General features: G+C 30.2%; 1 protein-coding gene across 1 annotated transcript in view; it reads right to left on the bottom strand.

Annotated features, from left to right (window-relative positions):
• Positions 1-4,928: 4,928 nt before the first annotated feature.
• Positions 4,929-14,993, bottom strand: part of LOC124532139 (protein O-mannosyl-transferase TMTC1-like) — a 116,781-nt gene continuing 106,716 nt past the window's right edge. The window contains exons 6-11 of the mRNA XM_047106852.1: positions 11,416-11,501; positions 11,033-11,295; positions 10,738-10,878; positions 10,420-10,504; positions 9,827-10,005; positions 4,929-7,990 (exon numbers count right to left, since the gene is read on the bottom strand). Of these exons, the coding sequence (XP_046962808.1) occupies positions 7,823-7,990; positions 9,827-10,005; positions 10,420-10,504; positions 10,738-10,878; positions 11,033-11,295; positions 11,416-11,501 (922 nt within the window). The 3' untranslated portion in view covers positions 4,929-7,822. The remainder of the gene's footprint in view (positions 7,991-9,826; positions 10,006-10,419; positions 10,505-10,737; positions 10,879-11,032; positions 11,296-11,415; positions 11,502-14,993) is intronic.

Here is a 14,993-nt window from a genome sequence, read left to right as displayed (position 1 = left end):
TACAGTACATTCGCGTCGCTTGTTTGCTCAAAGTTGCAATGTTAAATAAGTCCCGCGATTAAAATTTTCAGAATAAGAAGAACTGAAATTATGCATGAAGTGAACGCGGTGGCCGCTCGGTTTTGCCGCGACGATTAATATTAATGAACTTGTGTCACGCCGTACTACCAAGCAGTGTCAAGCTTCTATGTTTCTTTTCAATGTAAATCGTGACTTCATTCGCGTACTTGTTGCTTACTATACAGAACCACTGGCTTTGTTTTTATAAAAGTTCAACTAGAGATTTGTTTCCATTGTTTATACGATTGCCGGTAGGGCTTTGTAAAGATTCCTCTGGAAACACAACTTACCCATCACTTATTCTGCGGGTAAGCTACAATACTTTCTGTTGCTGTGTTTCGCTTTGAAAATTAATCAGTGTTGTTACAGACATGAGTCAAATATCGTATATATGAATACTATACAGTAATACTTAGTTTTGTTTTGTTTTGCTGTATTATGGTTTGATGTCTGAGTAAGTGAGTCTAATATAGGCATAAGTTGCATAATATTTTGGTCAATCAAGGATTGGTAAGGCTATATTGTAACAATAAAGAATTGTAAAACTTCCAATCTGATATTTAAAGAGGAAGCCACTTATCATTAGTATTACCATATTTCTCATCAAGTGTACTAATACAATATAAAAAAAAACTTTAGGAAAAAACCGTGAAAGGAATTGAATACCACTGAATTAATATTTCATATGTTCAATCTGAATATCCATTGCTTATTAATAAACATCGAATGCTTTAATTAAAGTTATTATTGAAATTTCTGCTTCCACGCGGTCATGATCTATACTGTAATTACACTTTTAATTTAAATATGTAATCATTAAATTTGTATTATCAATCATATTTATATAAATAATTATCAACGATTTATTTCACGAATATAACAGATTTTGATCTATTATTTAATAGCATGTGTTTATATCCCTCCAATGTAATCTTCAGGGCTTAATGTCTCTTTATACATTAGCTCTAATACGTAATTCCGAAGAGTGCTTTCAAAAAGAGTATTGACAAATAAAGTTGTGGAATAATTTGGTACGTTGATCTATACTTAATATTATAAATGTAAAAGTAACTCTGTCTGCCTATCTGAGCTACTTCACGACTAAATCAATGAACCACATTGATGAGATCTGGTGTGAAGCAAACTTGAACTCCAGGGAAGGACATACGCTACTTTTTTGCCTAACATATGACAATCAACCCCTAAACGCGAGCGAAGCCGCGGGCGGCAACTAGTTGCTTATAATTTTGAAATTAATTTCAAAAAATAATATCATAATTGATGTCAATCAAGGGAGGTGTAAAAATTTTTAAAGACTTATTGGCAGAGTCAATCTTTGCAACTTCTTCAGTCATAGCTATGAGTATACTGATGTTGTCTAATCAATTTGTTTCTTTACTACTTAATTTACTGTAGAATCAAGCAATTGACCTTAAATTTATTTAGTTCTAATTTATTATAAAATTCATATTGAACTATATCAATTTTACAAAAAATTTCATACTACTTGCCTGGGATCGCCACAGAATGTCATATTATTCCACCGTCTTGAGCACTCGCATCCATTTTATGGTTATAAGATTTCACATATTCTATCTTGACCTTTGCTCTGATACTCATACTTCCTTTTTCCATCAATCAATACTCATATTAAATACTTATCATTCTTAATACAATCATGTCCTAATCGCGATAAACTTTCACTCATTGCTTTCATAACTGGCATAAACATTTCTGCATATAATCAAGTTTCAGTGTATTAAATATATGTTCTAACTTTTCTGTCCATAAATAATGATAGATCATAAAAGTTTAAGGACATTAATGGATCGCATATTCCCAGTGTCTTGGTGCCATTTCATTACACTAAATATAGGCCTTATAAGTTTTAGGTGCATTGGTGGATCGCAAATTGACCATGCCTTAGCACTGTTTCATTACTCGGACAATATTACTTAAAAAGTATAAGTACATTAGAGGATTGCATATTGACCATAACTTATTACTATTTAATTACGATGAGTTAAATTTGTTTCTAGCCTAACTATATTTTATCCTGAATACTTATCACAAGTGACCCAGTTCCAGTATATTTCAGTCTGAGCAAAATGGGAAAGGATTTTGTTTTAGAAATAAGTTAGGCTTTTGTTTCTGATTATCCTCAAATGTAGTTAATAGAATAAAGGGAATAAATTAGTAGCATTAGTCGGAGAATTAAGCTAGGACATCTATCGGTTTTAGACCTTAGTCGGCTTCTGCTTTAAAATATTGGCTACCTGCCTATTTCAAGTTGCAGGTGGCTTAACCCATATAACTCCTACCGTAAGTAATTTAGATTCAATTAAATTACTATCGTATATTTAGATGATTTAATACAATAGAAATATTGAAGTCTAATAATATAGCAATTTGTGTTCTAATTAAAATAAATAATAATTACGACAATCTGATAGAACAGCTAAGTGTTTCTAAGACAAAATGAGGAGTTGAGGAAAGTGTATTACGAACGTCGTAATGTCCTAAATATTATTTACAAAATATTAAAACTAAGAATTGATCAAAGTCACAAATATTTATTTCTTATTATGAGAAGACGCTAAAGTTGTTCCAGTATATTAATTATAAAAAATTGTTTTTACATTATTTTTTTACAAATCATTCTTAAAGTGAATCATAGTAAAAGTAATATCTAGACACTATAATATCAACGTATCTCATAACTATTTTATGTGTATTTAAATACCATATCACTTAACCGAATATTCTTGATATTACATCTTGCATGATAAAATTTTAAATTAAGACTATTTATCATACTAAACTATGTTATTATTATATTTTCTATAACAATATAACTGTGACAAAGTTCCAAAAACATCGTCAATGTGTTAAAATCCTTTTGAAAAAAGTTTTCTTAATGTCGCACATTAGGAAAATATATATTTATATAAATATATACAATAAAAAACCTTTTTGGACTTAAAAAAAAACGAGTGAAGCAAATGGCAATAGGGAGAGCGCGAACCGTGAAAAATAATGTATTTGAGGAATATTACTATAGAGCATCAGACAGGACGCGTCTACAAAGAAAATCGACATTGTGTAAGCTAAGTGCCTTTTTCCAACTTATTCCATGCGTCTTTTCATGGTTGCGTATTTGACATCATACGGCAAAAAAATACCAAAAAACTCGAACATGGTCTGGCGTTAATGTTCCTAATCGCGAAGAAAATCTCGGAAGTCGTAATACTTCACAGAATTCTTGGTATATAAAAAATATAAACAGAATGCTCTTCTTTATAAAAAATATATAGAAGCTCAAAATATCATATAAAATATATATTGTTTAATGCACTGACATAACATTAAATTAATGTTGACGCAAACGGATGAAAACATAAATATTCAGTAATATTACTGCAGTAAGTTATGTTTATTTAAAACTTAGTAAATATTATATTAAATGATAGGTACACACAGGAATAAATGGAATCAATGTACTAAGAGCAACGTTGTTCTAGTAAAGTGAAAAAGAAATATGATCATGTAGGTACATGGGTATGTACATGTGCCGCTACTAGTATAAGGCTTAGGCCTTCTCTCCTTTGAGGAGAAAGTCGACACATGATGCAGGCTTTATCACATTGATTGTCGAACACGAGATGTAACACCAATTAGGCACACGGAAATTCAATGGTACCAGGAATCTTTGTTTATATAATTCGTCTATTGTAGCCATTCGTGTTTAAATAGATAATTTAAACTTAAGTTCACTCTTAGTTACTGGCACCTGATTGATGTAAACTTTTTATGGATTTGATATGAACGAATTCGCTATAAAGCATTTGTTTTTGTAAGTAAAGCGATAACTCAGCCGATTGTCAACCGTTTTTGATTACGTCTTTGTTGTTGAATAGATTACACCTCGAGGGTTTATTTAAATTTTAAAAGAAAAGGTTCTCCCCTACCACCTCTAGCTACCCCCTACGCCGTCTTAGCACGAGCGTTCTTTTTTGATTGATTGTTTTTATTTCGTATCGTGATTGACATCCACATTGTTTGAAATAGAAGCATTATCTTACATTTTAATGAGCTGGAAACTATTGGACTTTATTTTGAATAAGCTTCTCAGTTATCGTATGTAAGTTATCATAACGTCGTTGCAATATGTATAACAATTTTGTATCGTAAACTGTTGTTCCACTTACCAATCGGCTCGTTTATTCTTAACGGCATTTATAACGCATTTATTATTTGTATGAAACGTATTCAGATTCAAAATCTATATTTTTTCACAATTACATCATCATTCTCCTTTAGCCTAATTTACTTGGGGTCGGCGCAACATCTCTTCGTCTTCCATACCCCCCTGTCTGACGTCATCTCACAAGTAACATTATTTCCAGTCATATTATCTTTCACACACACAAACACACACACACACACACACACACACACACACACACAGTCCATCCATTGTTTAATTTGTCGTCCCCTTCCTCTACATTCATCCATGTTCATGTTCAAAACCTTCATAATTAGATATTAATTATTATATTTCGAAATTCTTACTTAATTCATGATAGTCTGACCATAAACAGGCGCTCATACCACAGATTATCAAAGAATTATCTGTTTTTGGAAGAGTCATATTGTATTCAAAACATGCAAAATATAAATGTTTCCATATATTTTCAATATTAATAATGATTATATTATCAATAACTACAATCATTAGGCGAATACTTGTTATAACGGTCGGCTTAATCGATATTCATGAAACAGAGAATTTAACGTTATCTTTATTGCTTTATAATTAATAAATAATCTGATCGAAAATTATGTTTTTATGAAATAATAACAACATATAAAATATTGAAGCTTTTATTTACAAAATTACCAACATATAATATCACTTTGGGAATCGCAGTTTCACTTGCATAACACCATGAATATACATAACTAGTATAAAAACAATAATGGTTACAATTCCTCAATAAATCGTTCATGTAATATATAAACCTTACATTACATAATAGATAATATACAAAATATTAACTGACTGAATAGATAATAGTACATAGATTGCGACATAAGTTATTAATTTACCAATTATTTTGTATATGCGAAGAAAAAAAATCAAGAATTATTTCTTAAAATTAAAACGTTTTTTATGAAACGATATTTAAAAAAAGAAGATTGGTTTAAGCACTTTTATTATTGTCTATTTAAAACGAATAATAAGTCTTCGACTTTTTTAGTCATTCATTCTAAATACTTAATTTGGAAGCTATTTCGTTATTTGCTTCGCATTTATTAAATTTAAATAATTAAATAGCGAACAAATATATAATAAATACATTTTTCAAACATCGAATCGTAACAATCAATAATTATATTCGAAACGTTTTAGACTAATTTATTTAAAACCGTCATACGCAATGTAATTTCTTTAACAAAGACGATAATATAAAATACATAATTGTAATATTAGTTTTTGTCTATTATTATTTGAAAATTACTATTTTACTTCCACGTTTGATTTCGAAAAAAGTAACTGTTTTGCTTTTACAACAGAATAGGTTTTTTTTCGGTATTCGGATAGATGAAATGTTTGAAAAATGTTTAGACATAAATAAAATTTTATATCGCATCGATTTTCAAAGATAGTAGGTTTAAACGACATTATTTGCATTTTATGAACGAAAATTCAGAGAAAAAAATTTCATTTGGCATTCATCTATTACTAAAAAGCGTAATTTATATTTATTGTCACAGGTGTGAGAAGAAAATGACAAAAAATAGAATTATTAGAGATCAATATTTAAACTTTATCAGCTATGTATGACAATAACTTTAACACCATTTATTTACAACAATTTTATTTTACATTTATAATACGAATTAACAATCATTCTGTCGATTATCTATAAGTAAACTTGAAATAGATATGTTTCAGACTTCATGTAAAATAAGAAAACACACAATACAAATAAAAATTGCATTTATTCCAGGCCCATATTCAAAAACTATACTTTAAAGTCTCACAATGCGCTCGATCGCATAATATTCGCGATTACAATAAAAATGCTTGAATAAATAAAAATTTACCAGACTAATAAATTGCTTCATACCCAACAACGGCTGTCAAACCAATACAACAGGGAACATGCAACGCAAATGGACCAATGGTAGATCGGTATGAATATGTGCGTACGATTAGCCAAAGGATAGGATAACTTGAGTATTGTTTGTGAACGAAACGGATTACAATAAACGCTAAGAGAAATGCATAACGTCACTTAAACATTGACAAATATAGTTTGTGAATACGAGAATTAATTAAGTAATACAAATTGACCCGGAAAAAATGATTAGTCAAATTTAGCAGAAATAGTATAACTCATTGTTCATGATCATTGTTTTATTGACAATACACGAAACTTATAATTAAATTAAATATTTCTTTTAGTTATTAAAAGTAACATATAAAAAACGTAGTATCTTCATTATATTAAGCAACATTGTTAAATAATTACTCGATGACTTTTTTTCTAAGCAATATGTTGATTGCGCAAATAAATTTTATATACAATTACATTATAATAAAATAAAGTACACACTCGTCTTTGACATAAAATCTTATGTTCATTATTTAAATTAATGATTAACCAAAAACAAATCGTATTGGAAGACAAAACAAATTCTTAACAAGATTGATTGACAGTAATTAGGAAACAGTCGAATTAATTAATCCCTCATTAAAATACTTTATTTCAGGCGTATAAAATTGTCACATTATCTGTCTATTTACAATTCTAACTACTATCTATAGCGTTGTTTAGTTTAGTACCTCAAGATAAAATGTATCGGAAGTAAAGATAAAAATTATGCATATTAATAAAATTGAAATCCCTTGGTGCATTTATTTCGTTTTTACGGAGATTATTGATTTAATTGAGTATTATGTCTAATTATTATTATTCCTTTTTGATATACAGTTTCTTAACACTTATATGGTATATATATGCTTTAGTATATCATATAGGGACCCGATTCTATTCCATAGAAACTTTTACGGTTAATATATTTAAAGGTACAACGTATTTGGCAATTAATTTTTTCCAATATTATAGGTACATATTTACCGCAAAAGTTTCAGATAAAAAAAAAATGTTTAGAAATTCTGAAGTGGTCATTGAACTTTTTAAATCATCGTAAAGGTATGCTCATACTCAATCATTGTAATATTGCATACCGGCTTTTTTATTTAAAATAGTTGTTAAATTAAGATTAAAGGTTTCGATATATCCACTTCTATATGTAAAAGAATAATAAAATAAATCAATAATGATATTTCACACAAAACATCGTTTTGTTAAGAAGCGTATTTACTTATATAACATCACCAAAAATTATCACAGAGTAAGAAAAATTTTAACAACATAGTAATAGCAAGCAAACGATACAACTATATTCACAAAAATATATAATACAATTAAGATTGGAAATAATAAAATAAATAAGATATTTTCTGGTATTTCTGTTCCGCACATCTGCTTACGTACAGACTTATCTGATTATAATCAAAGATGAGTATACATAAGACATAGATTTTCTCAATAATAAAACATATTCATAAAAATGTCAGGACAAAATAACACAAAATATATTTCACAAAATAAATATAGTCTACGTTTTGGCAATTGACATCCTATATTTCACGTTGTAATATATTCGAAGGATATATAACATGTTATATTTATTTCTTTCGTTGATTGCTCATTAGTGTTCGCACTCGTTTTAAATTTGTAATAGTGATTTCATCATTAGGCTTCAACTGCAAAGCCCGTCGATATGAAGTGGCGGCTGCCACGTATTTCCCATTAAGATGCAAGATTGCACCCAGATTCGAGTGATATTCTGCATCCTGTAATAAATCATACATTATAACAAGGTTGCTTATTTTTATAATAGAAGAGTTCAAAAAACAATTGAATATCGTTCGAAATTGTTTAGTCAGATTATAACTTTTTGATAATACCGAAAATATTAATAACAGATTATATCAAGATTAAGAATTACAATATTATTTAAAGTAAACGTCCAAATCTTAATCGCCGAAAGTTTGTATGTATAGACGATCAATGATTGATTGATGATGAAAAGATTAAAAAAAACATTACAATAATATATCTTATACAAAATAATCACACATAAGCTAAAATTTATAAAGACATTGTGTATATTAACTTGTTGGTTGTGTAGTAATAAACCCCCTAAAAAACGAGTGAAGCCGTGGGCGAACTAGAAAAATTTGTGGTTGTCACATTTGTGGTTGTCACGTTGCCACATGGTTGTCAGCCACAATAATGTATAGTATAAAAACGTTGGATTGCAAATTCAATAGGACATGTAAAAAATGGCTATATACTGACATACAACGTATGGCCTAAGCCGGTTGGTCTAACCGTATAAAATTTTACACATGAATTCCTTATAGAAACTTTCATCCCCCATTTAATCTCCTGAGGGGATTAAATAGCGTTTGAAAGCTTGTATAGATAATGTTTATTTTGTGTTGATAGAATTTGGAAAATTCATATTTTGAATTGGGTATATTAACGAAATGATCGATGATACGATTTTTTTGTCAATTCACCTAACTAAAAAAAAAGAAGAAAATTAGGATGACAATTTGTATGGAAAATGTGTGTTTTTGTCATTTAAAGTGTATAAAATATGGTAATCGAAGATTAGGCATAAGTCAGCAACAACTTAATATTTGAAAACTTGATTACTCAATGTTTATTGTTTTCCTTTTTCTTAATTTTTCACCCAAGATAAAGTACAAAGTTCACTTTTTGCAATGTTTGAAATATGGAAACGGGTGTTTTGGTTAGGTATATTTATTATTAGGGTAGTTGTTACGGAGTTCTTGAATACTTATTCCTCAAAAGTGGGAAATTGGGGATCAAAGTTTTGTTTAATAGTTCGCCTTTTCACAACGTTTATTTTTTTTTAATTATTTTTTTATCAAAACTACATTTCAGCGCTAGGGATGAAAATATATGGTAATTTGTCTATAGGCAATGCAAGTTAAAAAAAGATTCTAATACTTAAGAATATTCGCTAGGTTTTAGTATAATCTTTCCTATAGTAACAAGGCTACTCTTTGTTATAATTTTTTAATTTTAGGCAATGCAGAGACGAAATATTGTTTGAAAAGTAAGTACGGAATATTGTTTGAAAACTATATAGTCTGTTTTGAGTACATAATGATGATATCCTCTTGCTCGATTTCGGCTGCAACGAATCTTCTAAAGGTACACAATGTAGTATACAAACGTATTCGCAAACACAAGTGTACATTCTATATATTTACCCTATATTCTTATTATCCAATAGAACGTGAATCTAATAGACACGAAAGAATTTAAGCGTACGAGCTTATTACAAATGTTATTTCTGAGGCAGAAGACACAAGTCTTAAAGTCTTTACTACCAGTACTACCAACATTCAAACTCTAGATGATATTAAAAATTAAAAAACAGACAACCTCACTTTTTAATTTGTTGGATGCATAGGAGCTTTAAAACCTAGTCGACCACGTAGCAGATAATTCTATTAATAAAAATGGAATCATATAATTTTGATTTTGTTTCTCCTTTTATTTGTTTCATATACATTTTCATTAAACTAAAATACAGCAACAGATTCTAAAAAATAACAAATGACAAACGAAAAATTATCAATTATACCTACCTCTGGACTTAATTCTACGGCGCGGGCGTACCACCGCTCCGCTGAGCGGCAACGTCGCGCATCTCTCAACGCACGTGCCGCCGACGCAGCGCGTACACTGTCCTTCGGTGACAGTCGAGCCGCCTCTACAAACTGCTCGGCGGACTCGCGTAGTCGTCGTTGCGATCTCAAAAACATGCCTAATTAACAAACAATTATTTTTTAAATAAACCCTTACTGTCGACTTTATTTATAATGTACCGGAATCACTATCTACCTTTAAATATTTATACATTGTAGCTCCAAATCCATGTAAGCACTGGATATGAGACTAATCTAAATAATTTATGCATATAATTAATCTCGTACTCAACGTGTGAACAAACACATCGTGGGGTAATTACTTGTACGGAATGAAAATCTGCTTCATGTCCACCAACGCATGGGTCCTTTTGGAATAAGCTACTATTCATTTACTTTTACTTAAACGTTGTATAAATATTAAAGAACATTAACGTATATTTCATACCATTATTAGCAAAGCAAATACCTAACTAAGTAACGAAGTTATTAATTCATTAAATATACTTTACTTTAATGATAATAATTCTTACCAAACTTGTCTCGAACTAATGGGTCTGTAGGTGCTAATGAGAGTGCTTTTTTGAACCAAAGTTCTGCCTCCGTACTTCTGCTTTCCTGTTTAATATTAATTAAATTATATATAACCTAATAATGAACGAAATTTATTATTATATGCGAATTATTTTTATCTAAACTTCAAACATTAAAACGCTGATCAATGTAACATTTTTTACTTTAATCTGATTCGTTCAATTTTTAATCAAGTAAGTTAATCTGATATTGATTTGATATTTCAAGAGAAATGTTGAATGTTATTTCAAAATTAATTAATATACAACAACGCTCACATTTCTAGCCAGCATCTGTGCGAGAGTGATGTATGTTTCCACATGATTCGGAGCCAGAGCCAACGCGGATAGAATGCTGTGTTCAGCCTGCGGCCATTGATGCAACTGCATATATATTTCACTCGCCATTGACAGCACGTTCTAGGTAACAAAAAGAAAATCAAATGCTTCATACAATATGAATCTGGAAGACTTTAAAACGCTAATTAAGCTTTGTACTAGAACTGTTGTTATATTAAAATAGCCGTAAAATTTTCTGGCTTCGAGCCAGAACAAAGATTTCAATAGAACATACGTGTCGCGTCCAGCCGACTATCGGCGCATTCGTGTCGGGTAATATTTGCAGAGCATCCTTGTAAGCTGAGAGCGCTTTGTGCCAGTGTCCTCTCTGCGTATGTAGAGATGCCAGTTGAACCAATGCAGATACGCGGGCCGCTTCGTGCTCGCGCCTGTCCCGCACGCGCACGCCGTCAGCGCGTGCTCCAGCACGGAGCGCACTTGCCGCTTCAGCCAGCCGCCCATCCGCCATTAATGAAGTACCGAGATTCACATATGCCACTAAAAATTATATTATAATTGATAAATATATCAAAAATTAAACAGTCAATTTAGCCAAATGAAGTCCTAAATCAAATATTTTGATAAATAAAAAACGTACATTACATTATTTATACTTACAAGCCATGGAAGGTCGAAAATAAATTGCCCTTTCGAAACTTTTGATAGCTTCTCCGTACCGCCTTTGGTTTTGATGTAAAATTCCCCTAAAACAACGAAACGAATAAATTGAGGCTCGTGTTTACATGATTTGTTAATTAAATAACTATAAGCGTAATCCTTATCACTTTTGTTAGTTTGTTACGTTAATCTAATTTTCACCAACTCGTATATTTATATGAATAAGGCTTTAAATTGATGTATGTTTACTGTAATTCAATGAAGCATGGAGCTTCTTAAATTATAAATCATGAAGTATTAAAATTTATAAAATACTAAGAATAAATGTTTCGTAACCGAAACCCGAAAAATTTCGCTAGGTCTATGTTTTAAGGGAAATACTTGACTCTTCATCTTTAATTTAATAAAATCGATAAGATCAAAATATAGTTATTTTAATAAAGTATAACAATGTCAATATCACAAAGCTAGTACAATATTGAATGATGATTTCTCTGAAAGTCAAAGCTTGAATAAATAAATTTAATTACATATTTTCTTATTGCAAAGTTACATTTTCCTTGGTAATTACCTCACTTATTATTCTACATGATTATAACTCAGCAAATCAAATCAATATGAAAATCTATTTATATTCAACAGCCACTTTGTGGATAATCTATTTTTACATAATTAACTAATATATGGAGTATGGACGACCCAAAGTAGGGTTGAACTGTTCCAAATCATGAAAATTTGCTTACGAACTTTTGTCGATAAACACAAAATGAAATGTAACCGCAAATTCACTACTTTAATAACTTAGCAGTGCTAACCCTATTAAATCTACATAACAGCCTCGATTAAGAACCACTTAAACATTTCAGTTACATACAGAAGACGTACTTTAAGTTATTGCGTAATTTGGCATACAACTACATGTAAATGAAGTGCTATCTCCTGAACTGTTTACTATTAAGCTATGTAACGTTAATTTTCTATATATATACCTGTATTAATGTTTTTCAAGGATAGGAATTTGTGAGCTTGTGGCTATGCGGAAGTAAACACAGAAACCACAGCCCCTTCAAAAATCCTTTCATTATAAAGGTACTCCATCTAATCAAGAATGTTAGACTATATTATTTATCAAAGTATTACGTATATTTTTTGCCAGTTCAGTAAGATAATCGAAGAATAAATCTGTTAACTGATTAAATAAAAGATAGAGGAATAAATCGTCGAACAAATTAATATGTTTTTCATTGATAATAGCACGAGGTAAATTTTTTTTACCTGAATGTCGGATCGAATTGCAGTAGCAGTTTTAGGTAAAAGGTAAGTTTGGGTATGTTTATATTCAAGTATTCATAACTTAAAACGAAAATTTATTATAATTAAATACTAAAACAATTATGTTATAGAATATATATTGAAAAAATATCCGATATTAAAAAAGAAAATTCTTGTAACTTTTTTATAAAAAATGGATTTCCCAGTAATAGTAATGTGTGAATAATGAATAAAAAAATATTGCAGTCCGCAACCGTGTTCCGCATCCCGAAAAGGTGTACAATAATTCTGCTTCCAAGTTGGATTTGAAAAGGCATCCGAGGTATAGACTAATTACTACTGCATGTTCACTGTTTATTCTGTGTCTGATATGTATATTTCATCGTGATTCTAATTTTAAAACCTGTTAAGATTTAACTGAAGCCTGTTATTTTCTATAACAATTCATATAAAAATATTTAATAATATTTTAAATACTAAAGCTAGCAAAGTAATTGGTTTCTTTGAGTATTTATATTGAAGTTCGAAAAGAAATTATAAGTAGATTAAAAAATGCTTAATTAATTTTTAAACATTACATATTCAGCTACGCTAATGTCAAAATTACAGTAAGATTTGTGTTAAATCGAATACGAAAATGATTTAATTTATTTGGACCAAAAATTTGTTCTAATGGAGAGAAAAAAAAATGACAGAAAAAAACGCAGTTTAAATGGTTAAATAGTATGATATTTTGCTAAGAAATTAGTTAACAAATGTTGCAAGTACCAAGGAAGACAATAATAATTCATCTCTAAAGAGGCTAAAGTGGAGAATGATAGTATATAAACATAATAGTTTATGAACATTCGTCATTTTATTGATTTTTAATAATATGAAAATCAGTATTTAGGCGTCTGAATTAATTGAGTTCAGACAAATGCTTTCGTAACTGTTTTTCTAAGTTTTATAAGCGTTTTTCAAAATTCACTAAGAGAGTTAAGTTTAGGATGTAATGTTTGTACGGAAGTTCGTTATTTTCAAAACTAAGATGTATACATTTCCATGTATAGTGTTATGCTTATGAGTAAAAGACAGATTTTACAACGCTTTCAAAAAAGCATCCCCCAAAGGCTAAATTGGGAATGAAAGTTTGTAAAAAATTTAAAAAACAAAAATTGAGATTATGAATTTTGAATTTAAGACTCATTCAGTAGAACGTACAATGACTAACGAACTCGAAAAAACAGTAAGGAAGTCGGAGAGTAAGAAAAAAGTAAGTTTTAAATTCACTTCCATAAATAAATATATTAATATGAATATTCATTGTTCCATTGGTCGTGAATACTCATGTTCTTATTATCAAAGTTGTATAGTAGTTAGATTCAAACTTACTCACACACACAAACTTAAAAGCTTACTCTTACAAAGAAGAATTCATGGCATTACATAAACTATAAAACTTATACATTATTTATTAGTAAGGAGGTTCGTAAGAATCCCTTTGTAACAGAAGCACCTATATATAAACAATTCAAACAAATATCTAATTATAACCCGCCGGCTTCCCACGGATAAAATATTGTTAACAAATATATTATAAAATATATGTTTATATACGACATCACGATAGAATCTTCTAAAATGATCAGTGTCCTTAATATATTGTCCATATATTATATACAAAATTCTGTTTCTCGAATCAATTTATCTATTTATTAAAAAAACCGCATCAAAATCCGTTGCGTAATTTTAAAGATCATACACAGTGACAGACAGCGGTAAGCGACTTTGTTGTATACTATTAAATGATGATAGTCAATGCTTGCAATGTACATTCGATATTAATAAAGGTGATCAATCCATCCATCCTCCTGCCCTTTTCCCAATTTTATTTGGGGTCGGCGCAGCATGTTTTCTCCTTCCATACTTCTCTGTCAGACGTCATCTCACAAGTAACATTCTTTCTAACCATATCGTCTTTAACACAGTCCATCCATCGTTTTCTTGGTCGTCCTCTACCTCTATATCCATCCACATTCATTCTCAAGGCCTTCCTCACAATATGTCCCTCATTCCTCCGCATTACACGCCCATACCATGATAGCCACCTTCCACATAACTTCTCGGCTATCGGTGTCACTTTCAAACTTCCTCTTATGTACTCATTCCTTACTCTATCCATTCGCGTAACACCACACATTCCTCTCAGCATTCTCATCTCCGCAACATGCAATTGTTTTTCAGTCATCTCTTTTGTAGCCCAACACTCAGATCCATATAGGACAGCAGGTCTGATCATGGTCTTATAGCTCTTCCCCTTAAGT

This window comes from Vanessa cardui, chromosome 8, assembly GCF_905220365.1.
Source record: "Vanessa cardui chromosome 8, ilVanCard2.1, whole genome shotgun sequence".
Lineage (NCBI taxonomy): Eukaryota > Metazoa > Arthropoda > Insecta > Lepidoptera > Nymphalidae > Vanessa > Vanessa cardui.
Note: the sequence above shows the minus strand (reverse complement) of the source record. Positions and strands in the feature narration are given on the sequence as shown.